This window comes from Pipistrellus hanaki (assembly GCF_964339955.1).
Source record: "Pipistrellus hanaki genome assembly, chromosome: 14".
NCBI lineage: Eukaryota > Metazoa > Chordata > Mammalia > Chiroptera > Vespertilionidae > Pipistrellus > Pipistrellus hanaki.
This window is the reverse complement of record NC_140516.1, coordinates 30,816,070-30,828,080: the sequence shown is the minus strand read 5'-3', so window position 1 is coordinate 30,828,080 and position 12,011 is coordinate 30,816,070. Positions and strand designations below refer to the sequence as shown.

At 37.4% G+C, this 12,011-nt stretch overlaps 1 protein-coding gene across 1 annotated transcript in view; it reads right to left on the bottom strand.

The window, feature by feature from the left end:
- LOC311632652 (uncharacterized protein) overlaps positions 1-12,011 on the bottom strand; it is a gene marked incomplete at its 5' end in the record, with an annotated part of 42,901 nt that overhangs the window by 30,541 nt on the left and 349 nt on the right. Inside the window, 6 exon segments of the mRNA XM_084904374.1 lie at positions 296-367; positions 2,154-2,300; positions 4,279-4,415; positions 7,053-7,162; positions 8,922-9,120; positions 11,299-11,416. Of these exon segments, the coding sequence (XP_084760500.1) occupies positions 296-367; positions 2,154-2,300; positions 4,279-4,415; positions 7,053-7,162; positions 8,922-9,120; positions 11,299-11,416 (783 nt within the window).

The window sequence follows — 12,011 nt, the reverse complement described above, 5'->3', positions numbered from 1 at the left end:
GAGAAGTCATGTTTCTCTCTCTGGGGAAGCCTCAGATTCCCGAGATTTTCCCAGTTTACCTCTTGCTTTAGCTCAGGGCCTCTCTTACAAGCTCTGACTTAAGATGGGAATTATTTATATTACCTACTTGTTCTGCACCATATTTTGTCATTTCTCTTAAAACCCAGGGAAATCAGACCATTTAAGATGGTGACAGGGCCAGCTGGTAAGGTTCTTAGAGGAGGCCTGTTAACTCTGTCCTTTCACATATAATGAAAACAGGGACGGGGATGGCTTTCCATGACAGAGTCCCTACCTGCTTTATATGCAGGACGTTCTGTATTGACGATCCGGTGGGAGAGTGGGACATGTACACGTCCATCCGACTCTGAAGGGAAATAAACCACTTGTTATAGCAGGAATCACCCACAGAAATAATCTATGCCTTCCAAACACAGAAAACAGTTCAGCGAAAACTTAGTAAACAAATACTGGGGGTTTTGAAAATATCCACGTGAATCGTCTAGATAAGTCGAGTTTTTGACGGACACTTGAACATGAGTGAACAGTGGGCTGACCAGTGGCATGGGTTGCTTGAGAGCAAACATGCATCAGCTCTGAAATGATAAGATAATTTTCTTCCTTTGAAGTAGAAGAGGCAAGAATGGAAGTCATGGAGGAAAGGTACAAAGTACAAGTGGAAGCAGTGGTAGGTGCATGTGCCTAGACACGCTATCGCAGATTAGTAGATCAAAAACATCCGGACTTCAGGGTCTGGCTCTGTTAATTATAATCTTTGTGACTTTGGGCAAGTTACTTAACATCTCTGAGTTTCTATATTGTCATCTACTAAATGAAGATAATGAAAACCATGCTACCAATTTGGTGGGCTCTTGTGAAGATAAAATAAAATATCATAAAAGAAAAGCCAATAAACAATCATTTCTATGTGCACTGTACTTTGATTTTTATAAACATTATAGAGATGACATTATAGAGATACAACAATAATCATAATTTGATACCTAAGAATATCATGAAACTAATCAAGGGAACTATTAAAAATCTTTACTTTTGAATAAGTAGGCTCTGAACAATGGTTCCTCATGGTTTTTGGTCTAATGCAAGTTAGCTTCTTAACAAATAGGAGAAGGGTGGGTTGATAGACAAACGTTTGGGACTAGCTTTACTGTCACAGTCTCATTTGGCTGCCTTTGGAATATGACAGAGATAACTATCCAATCACACTCCTCTGCAGATGCTTACTCCTCCTTTTTCCTCCTCCTCCTCCTCCTCCTCCTCCCCCTCCTCCTCCTCCTCCTCCTCCTCCTCCTCCTCCTCCTCCTCCTTGAATTCTCAATAACAGGAAGCAAAGAGTTGATGAAACAGGACTGCTGTTTCTTCAGAGAAAAGGGATTCCTTCTCCATTCCATTCTGTCTTTTAAGTTCTAAGTTAAGTGATGAGTTTTATTGAGGCCAGAGTCTTCCAACATATGATGGTACACACAAAATAAGTTCAATGCTTATATGTGCTTCACTTCTTTTTGAGAATTTTATTTTATTTTATTTTTATTAAATTTATTGAAGTGACATTGGGTAATAGGGTCAAATAGGTTTCAAATGTCCATTTCTATGATACATGACCTGTATGTTGAATTGTGTGCCCACCATCCAAAGTCAAATCATCTTCTGTCACCATCTATTTGACCCCCTTTACACCTTCACTACCCCTCCTTCCCTCTTCCCTCAGGTAACCATCATGCTGTTTGTTGTCTGTCTGTGTCTATGAGTTTCAGTTTTATTCTAGGATTTTATTTTTAATGCACTATATTAATTGTAAGATCAAACTCACTGTAGTAAGTGGTAGCTGATTATGAACATGTGAAACTACTACCTATTGTGGAACATTCATTTTTCCTAAACTTGATCAGGCATGGAAGGTTGAAGCCGCCTATTTATTCTTTTTCTCAGTCTTCACATTCATGGGTATTGAATTCCTAATCTATACATAGCAAATCTCAGCATTTAAGGGCTTAGAATACCCTTTATTAATACCCTTAGACTACCCTTTATTAATACCCATTAATTTATGCAGAGTAATAGATACATCAAACTAAATCAAAGGAAAGCTGGAATTTCTCAAAATATCCAATGGTCCCATACCTTATACATACCATATTCAGATTGTTCCTGATTAACCCTGCCCATAAGTCCATTACTTCACGACATATCACCCATAATATTTTATTGTTGCAGATTTTGACAAAAGTTGTCTTCGCTGTCTTATCTGCTGTAAAGACACCTTTGGTACCAAACAGTTTCTGTAAAAATAAAAAAATATATTTTTAAAAATTGTTTTCAAACTTTTTAACATTCTCATCATCCCAGAAATAAGGATTCTTAGAATCAATTTGTATTTGCTGTTTCAGTCAAGGAGACCAAGTTGTTCAGGCAAAGGAACTACTATACTTATGAATCCATCTGTACCCAGGGAAGATCACTAGACGTAATTTATAAGGAGATTGCAGTAAGGACCCTCAAAGCCAAATTTGCTTCTTCATGGTGAAGCTTCTCTGTATTCTCTCATTATAGTCTTTAAATCAGTAATTGACTTCATTTTTAAAATATATATATATATTTTTTTTTTAATTGATTTTTTACAGAGAAGAAGAGAGAAGGATAGAGAGTTAGAAACATCGATGAGAGAGAAACATTGATCAGCTATCTCCTGCACACCCCCTCCTGGGGATGTGCCTGCAACCAAGGTACATTCCCCTGACCGGAATCAAATCCGGGACTTTTCAGTCCGCAGGCCGACGCTCTATCCACTGAGCCAAACCGGTTTCGGTGGCTTCATTTTTAATATCTCATTAATTGGCAAGAAAGGCAGAATATTTCTCCTTAAGGATAAATATTGCCTTGAATAAGAAGGGAAAGTAGGATTTTCCCTATTACCCATGTACACATTGTTTTTCTGGGAGCGTCCCAGATTAGCTAGTTTTTATGCTGAAAAATAGAGCATGGTGTACCAAAGAGAGGGTGCCACTGGACAGAAAGGGAGGTGGCACATTAAAACGTCTAGGGCTTGGGAAAATAAGATTGGGAGAGGAATCTCTGATGAGAGGACTGGAGCTTCTCTGGGCAACAGATATTATCAAGTGGCAGGTGAGGTCAAGGAATGGAATGTACAGTGGCAGGAAACTTGACAGTAGGGGATATGAAACAGATAAACCAGGGACAGTATTTGCCTCAGATCCAATCTTTGTAGGCAAAGCAATAGATCTGCAAAATTAGTGGTAGGTGTGTCTATCTCTGAATTTAACTAATTTGTTTGTTCAATCTGTCCAAATGTAGGAAATATCCAACATTGATATCAATACATTTTGCAGTAGAATTATCAACCCACACAAAAGGGGGAAGTTACATCACTTGAGCTCAAGTAGATAATACAACCAAACTATTATCAAACCAATCATTAGGCCCTATGGAAATTCTTCCTTGTCTTAGCTCAACAAACAATGGTTTCCAGATCTATTACACCACCATAAACCAGGGCCTCCTCTTATATGTGAATTATTGAGATACCCTAATTGGTCTTCTTGACTTCACTTTGACCAAAATTGATTTTATCCTTCACCCCAAATTCAAGGTGCTATCTTGGTAAAATACTGTGTTCATTGTGCCAATGACCTTTTCAAAGAGACAAAAAGCAAATAGAAAAATAATTTAAATGGATAAAATTCCCAATTTCCAATTAGCAATCAAACTGCTTTTCCAATCCTTGGAAAATAACCAATAAATATTCGAAGAAATATTTGAGTTGTAAGACAATTAAGCTTTATAATCATAGTTTTAGTAAATTAGAACAAGTATGAGTTCTAATTTACTAATCCATATAAGAAGGATTATTTTATTCACATTTTACATCAAAGTCAGGATGTCAGTGACCGTATGAAACTAGAAAAATGTCTTTCATTTGGACATTGCAAGTTCATTGATTTGCACAATGGAATAAGAAAACATGAATGGACTTTAAGTTGATATAGCACTCAGCACAGCTAGTGGTTCTGATATATAGTCAGGTCTGTTAATGACTGAGTATAATAACTTGTATATGACAGCTGTAGACAGTGTGGTACAGACTTGCACACACACAAATAAGCACCTGGTTGCAGATTCTGGTTTCCACAGATTTCATCTAAACTTCCTACTTTTACTTCATCACAGACTTTAAAAGAATGAATATCTATGATCCAAAATGAGACCCTCAAATACGTTTTGGTGAAATGGGGAGCCTACCTTGATTGAAGAACTTGGAAGTAGAAAAAAACTGGTAAAAACACCCTTGGGATATTTGAATGAGGCCACAGGACTCAAGGCAAAATTCATTTTGATTCTCCGAGCCACTTCAGGCATGGTGGAAAAGGCTGCAAACCCTGAGAGAACAGGAAACAAGACACTCTTGTAAAAATGAGGAATGCATACTGTCTCTATAAAGAAAAGGAGGGACTCTTGTCATTTTAATCCTTCTATTGCCTGATCTTTGGGAATGAATTGGGAGACTCTTCTGAGTTATTCTGCAAAGAGAATCTGCCTTTAGTCCTCTCTGCTCTCGTCTCCTTTTTTCTTTTCTTTTTCTTTTTCTTTTTCTTTTAATTCTGGACAGTTGTAACCGGGTTGTGGAAAGTGAGGTGTAAGCTTCTACTGGCAAGTGACTATGGATAACCTCACTTTCAAAGCCTGGAGGAACTGCTGTCAATATCGTCCTTTAGCCCCCAATGCTGAGGTGCAAGAATGAGTCCAGAGCTTCCAGAAGTAAAGAATCAGTTCTGGGAGGTGACTCACAAAGTAGGCCTTTCTGCAGTACCATCTAATTACTCCAGTTTTTCTTTCTCACAATGGAATGGAATTTCATTGCTCCCACTGCCTCACCCATGCTTACCAACCCTCCAGAATTTGTTTTCTGCTTTCAAGAGAGAAGGGGGCTTCCCTCAGTCCATTGTGGTCTCAGGAAGAACCAGGTACCATTTGCTCTGCTCTTTAAGTAATAGCACGGCACCCATTGCTAGCACTGTAAGGATGAGGAGATCAGCACTACACAGAAGAAGCTCTGTGGAGTTTCTGTGTATTTTGGTTTTCCAAGATGCCTTCTTGGCCACCCTCCACTGTGTGTGTGTGTGTGTGTGTGTGTGTGTGTGTGTGTGTGTGTGTGTTTCCATAGCAGAAGCTTTTTTATTCCCCCCTGATTCTTATTGAAACTGTCTTGGGGGGAAAAAAAAAGCAAAAAAAAAAAAAAAAAAAAAAAAGCTGACTGTATCAATTGATACAAAGACTCTGAAACAGGTTTTTTGTTGTTGGCCATGTTCCCCCTTGAAGATTTCTGTAGGTTTTTTGTTGTTGGCCATACTGATTCGGGAGCCTTATTATCACTTAACTAGATTCCTGCTGCACAAAAATTCGTGCAAGGGTAGGCCTTCCTTCCCCCAGCTGCTGGCACAGGCTTCCCACTGGCACCCAGCACCAGGGCTGCCTGCTGGCACCTGGGACTGGCTGTCTTAAAGGACGTTTGAATGATGTCCGAAAGACATCTGGTCTAATTAGCATATTACCCTTTTATTATTATAGATGAATTGGGGCCTTGGTAGCTAGGTGCCTTGCAAACAGTGGGCCTTTCCCACAAAGTAAAAATTGCTCTGCCCAGTATGCAAATAATACTCACTAACAAATTATAGGCCCTGAATGCAATGCAGATCACTGATGATCAAAATTTCTGTTTTCTTTGAAGAGCACATATAAAAGCATATCCTGTAAAAGTCCTACTCACTTTTCTAGACTCCACTCAAGTCATTCCTGCTCCATCCAAAGCCTAAGTATCTCATGGGTGAAGTCTAACTGACGTGGTTTGAATCTGTGTTCTGCCTCTTACATGCTAAGAGACCTTGAGCAATCCACTTAATTTCTTTGAATTTATGTTTCCTCTTTTGGGAGATAGAAATAATAATAGAAAGTTTAAAAAAAAAGATATTTTGGGAAAGTTCCTAAACACAGGGTCCTAAACCCAGTAAATGCTCAATAAATGTTAGCTTTGATAGTATAATTATTTACTTGTTAGTGGTAGTTGGGGGTAGTTAAAGCTAGTCTCCAATTAGTTCTTTGATACCCTTATATATGTCCTCTGATACTCACTGCCTGTTCTAAGTTTGTAAGCTGCTGATCAATATAAAGCACTGATAAATATATATTTTCTGTTGATAATAATGGAGACTGCTATAGGAATGTTTACTGTTTCTTGCACAGTTTCACCGATACTTAAATAGTTTTAACGTAACTTGATTTCTTAAAATAGAAAACTTCAGTGGAAGATCACTAGCAAATTCACATTTTTAACTATATTGATCCCTCTACATTTTTATTTGGAACTAGATTATTGATTCCTCCCCTACCCACTCCCCCACCCCCCCAAAAAAATAGGAAATGATTAAAAAGCATGTTTTCAAAGAGCAGGGCCTTGGACTTTTTAAAAAAAATTCTACATAGTTCTTACATTTAATTGATATTCCATATTATATTATATTATACACTAGATAAGCCCACTTGCTTTATTATAGTAAGCTTTCATGTTCCAACTCAAAAAATAATCATATCTTTTTAATTTGTTCAAATATAAATATAAACTCCTCCCATTTATTTATTTTTAAAAATCCCATGTGAGTTGTGAGGAAGGTATGATTATATTCTTCAGGGATTATTTTATGTGATTAGGCTTTACATTTTCAGCTCAGAGGGAGTCTAGAAACTTATTCTTTGGATACTTCTTTGGATTTGGGGTACATGTTATACTGGGAAATTATATCACCATTACAAATGTGTAATTATGATCAGAAATGAAGGGAATATTTGGCCTACAAACAGTATCTGAAATTCAGGTTTATAGTCACTTATGGCACTGAAATTATGTGCTAAGAACAGGACAGAGAATGAAGGACATTATTAATGGCAGTAACTGTTCCAGTTTAAAGATGAACTCTTACAAGACTTTGACCCTTGTAAAACACTGACCTTCGCAAACATACCTATTGTAGTGCCAAGTGAATGTCCAACATAATACAACTTCTCCTGCCCAGTTTTATTTACAATGAAGTCTATTATGCTCGGGAGATCATATTTGGCCATTTCATCAAAACTGCAAAATAAAACAGGGTCTTATCAATACTCCCAACTAAGTTTGAAATTTGGAGCATTTGATCACATTTTTTTACACTTAGTTGGTGTATATTTCATTATTTATCCAGTTACATGCAGGCTATTGTAATTTTAGTTCACTGCATTCACAGGGATTACTTTTTAATAACAGGAATGTTTTCAAGACTTGTGTATAGTATCTGAAGTTCAGTCTTATCATTTCTCCTCTTCACTCCCTTCCATTGTGTTTGCTTCACTTCCCTTCCCTCCATCCCCCAATCTAGTTCTCATGCCACTCCTTTAGACTCCCTCAGGGAACTTAAGACTCTCAGGGCTATTTGAATGCCCCCAATTAGAAACAGAATTGGTTGTAAATCATGATTCTAGCATGTAGTAGCTTTTGATCAGTTACTTAAATTCTCTAAACTTGAGTTTTCTTATCTGTGGAATGAACATGATAGCACCTGTTTTAAGGAAGTCATAAGGGTTGGATAGTATTAAAGAAATGACTCTGGCTGCAATTAGTTGTTGCTGTTATTAACATTTCTGTCTATATAAAGGAATATATATATTCAACATATACCAACATCTTACAGTACCAGTTCAGCTAGTATTGATACAGGAGAACAATTAGTACATAACATTTAGTTGAGTCAGGTACTCTATAATTTAGAGGACTATTTTAATAACTGTGTGAGGAAATATATAGATTGATACTGGGAGTTGTGATACCTTACAGTAAACAAGATCCTAGCTCCTAGCTAAGGACCAGTGACACAAAATATTCCCCAATGTTCGCCACACTGCTCGAAAGCTCTGACTCTAACAATTTATTTTATTCTTTCTTTCTTCTCAACCTGCCAGTGGATTCTGAATATTTCATAACTTTGCATGTGACAGTGAGCTTACCCGTGAAGGAAAGCCTATGGTGGGCACCAGCTTGTCTTCTGGTGACCCCAGAAACACTTTCACTAAAAGAAACACGCATCATATCAAAAGATTTTTCTCCATTCCCCTTAACAAAGTTTTAAAGATCTCAAATTAGAATTTTATAAAATAGTATTCTAGCCTGGCCTGCACAGCTCAGTGGTTGAACATCAACCTATGAACCTGGGGGTTACAGTTCATTTCCCGGTAGTCAGGACACATGCCTGGGTTGTGGACAGAAGGCAGTCAATCAATGATTCTCTGTCATCATTGACTTTCTCTCTTTCCCCCTCTCTCTCCCTTCCTCTCAGAAATATATTTAAAAACAAAACAAAAAACAGTATTCTATAAAATTCAACCATGGTTTCTCTAAAAAAAAAAAAAAAAAAAAAAAAATCTAGTACGGATACACATCATTGTAAAACTGATTGGCTGTCCAAGAGAAAGAACTTGTATTAGCAGCACTAGAATGAATAGAAGATTTGTGAGGGCAAGAAATTGTTCCCTTTTAAATGCTCAGAGCCTAGAATAGTTTAAATAAATAAATAAATAAATAGTGCCTAAATAAATATGGATTGACTGCATACAATGGTCATAAGAATTCCTGTGCTTCCTTTTGGGACATACTTTTACTGTATAGCATTGGATATTACAATAATCTTATTAAAATGATATAATTTGACTACAGAAGAACCAGTGGAAATTAAAGCTTCTTGCTGCTTCTGACTTTTTAGATGTTAGTAGGAACTACAAGGAACTGTGATTTCAAAGATTACTATTAATATCATTCATACTATTATATTCAAAATTATCTCAAACTGGACACAGTTTACCTAAAGGCCCAGTATTCTTCTTCAGTCAGTGGCAGTGTTTTGTGTTTTCTTGACCAAAGGTTCCCCCGACTGTTCCCCAGCCAGACATCGTAACCTGCGTCTGCGAGAATGAATCCAAGGCTTCCATTGGCATAATTCTTAAGCCAGCAGGAATTGTCTATAAACAGGGCATGCTGTAAGTACACTACTGGCCGGGGACCTGAAGTGAGAGAGGGAAAGAGAGAGAACAGTGATAGGTAGATAATGATAAAATAATTTATGATAAATAGAGCATCTCAGGAACATGATAGAAATGTGCGTACACACACACACACACACACACACACACACACACACACACACAAACACACACATACACCACCACCAGAAAAAGAAAAGAAAAAAAACCAAAAATCAAAAAACCAACCCTAAAACACCATTCACTTTTCCCCTGTCATTAGTGTAGAACTTTATGATCACAAAGCAAATTTCTTGAGCAAATACTTTGTACCTGGTGTTATGGCCATTGACTGACATGCTCGAGCCTATTAAATTCTTACAATAACTTTATAAATTAGTTACTATTTTGAGGCTCCTCATTGCACAGGTGTGGAAACTAAGACTTCAGATAAGTAACTTCCCCAAGGGTTACCAGGCTAACAAGGTACTGAGTCAGGACTCAAACTGGGTTCTATTTCATGCCAAAGCATGTGCTTATAACTGCTATGCTCTATGATTTCATATTTACATATCTTCTGGGTGTGGCTTACAGTGACCTGGAAGTGATCACATTTAATGGACTCCTATGCCTCTTCCAGTGATTCCTTTAGGGAGAGAGAGGGGGTGAGTGTAAATGGACAATCACTAATTTCTCACCAAGCTTCTAACCAAACACCCAGCCTCCATCCACGGGAGAACATTTGAAAATTATAATAGTAAAATAAGCTCAACCCACCCCCCCCCCCCTCTGCCAACTCTCAAATTCAAAGTGTATAGAGTATTCATTGGGGAAAATGAGAAGGACCAGGATGACATGTTTCCAAAGGCCTATAATTTAATGATTAATAGTATTGACCTCATAGGTTTGCTAGGAACAATATGCCCGATAAATGATGTTTAATTCCAAATCTTCCCAAATCCTCCCTCCTGAAGCAAATCCTTTCCTTGAAAAAGTTTTCTCCTTTTGTATTTTTTTTTTGGCCTTTCTTTTTTTTCTATTTTTTTATTTATTAAATTATTATCTGTGTACATATTTTAACATTGCCCCCCCTTCCATACATACCCTCCCTCCCCAGAGTTTTGTGTCCATTGGTTGTACTTATATGCATGTATACAAGTCCTTTGGTTGATCTCTTATCTCCCCCAGATCTCCCTACTCTCCTTTTGTATTTCATAGTCCCCTTTTCCCCACTCTTGAGGGAGATTTGGTTGACAGATTTAGCCCAAAACAAACAAACAGAAGTGATAAAAAGATCTGGGGACCCTATTAGATTTGAATAAAACAATAAATAACTTTTTCATTTGAGTTCTATATACTCAAGTGAGACATATATGTTTATTGTTTATGAAATTCAACTTTAGATGTCTCATGTTTTGTCAGGTAATCCCACTCACATCACCTCCCTCACCCCCTCCTACTTATAAAAAACTCTTGAATTACAAATTTCTTTCTGAGAGGGAGAAAGTGTCGAACAACATGATTATGGCTACTCTGAATGTGTATGGTGGGAGAGATGATGCAGAGAGGTCACTGAGACTTTGCTTGCTCTCCTCTCTCCCTCTTCAGAGGTTTTGCAGTTCTAGTTCTCCCTCTGCTTGTGGCCAGCTTGCTCCTCATTCTAGAACAAGGCCATATTAACACCATGCTCTTTCATTCCACAAACTATAGGTCTCTTAGATCCAGAGCATGTGTGAGTGTTAAAGTTTTCTTTCCTGGAAGAAGTTTCAGAAATGCCAATCATTTAAGTTGAACTTTTATCATGAAGAGGGTGGTCTATTGATTTTAGTGAGGGCCAGACATACTCTTTTGGGGCACCCCACAACCAACTTTATACAACCCAATGAATCCCTTTCCAACAGTGAAGAAATCCACTTTCTTGGAATATATAAGTTTATCACCTGGAAAATCAGTAATGAGCTTATAAAACATAGGCTCCACTTTTGCCTTTACACCCTAACAAGCAAGCCTAGTTGCTGCCAACAAGCTCAGTCTTCCTTTTGTATTTTTAGGTTCTTGGCAGTCTTCCGAGAATTAGAAAAGAATGAGACTCCCTGCTAACCATTTAAAGACTAATGCAAAATTCAAAAAATGTTTGATATATCAGTCACTCTCTTAAAGAAAAGCCAGCACTGAATTTTAGTCATATCCAATCCTTATCTGGAGAGGCACAACTCATACCTGCACTCCTAGTGTCTCTTCTCCCATGAGGAATTCTGTTGAGGCTGAGGATGTACCCATCTTGAGTGACAACCTCATACTCTTCACTGGGGTAGCCATTATAGGTGATGACTTCACTCTGGCCAGTGAAAACACAGGCATTAGCTAAACATGTTCTAGAATGGGTATCAAGAGAAACTAGAACAAAGTATCTGTTGTAAACTTATCAGGGTGAGTTATCTGTAATCTATAGCCCCAGGTAACTGTAAAATTAATTTATTAAATAAAGTTTTGATAAAAAATAAGTAGAATATTTTTATATAGAAATATATAATAGAAAATGTCTACTATTGACATTTCTTTAGTGGATAGAGATAATATTTAGCATTGACACATTCTTTTGACAAACAATATTCTCAAGTCAATTGTCTTTGAGATCCTTCTTGGTTTAAAGATAATAAGATCATAGCCCAATAGAGGGCAGTTATAAATATTATCCAGATTGCTTAAAATATAAATCCTTAATACTATTAAAAATATAAGTTGTCTGTAAAAATATAGTTCTGCTTTGCATGACCAGGAAGTATTATTTATTCAGCCAAAAGAGCTTGAATTTTGGAGAAATGTTAAAAATCACCTGTTTTAGCCCTAGCTGGTTTGGCTTAGTGTATAGAATATTGGCCTATGGACTGAAGGGTCCTGGGTTCAATTCCAGTCAAGGGCACATGCCTGGG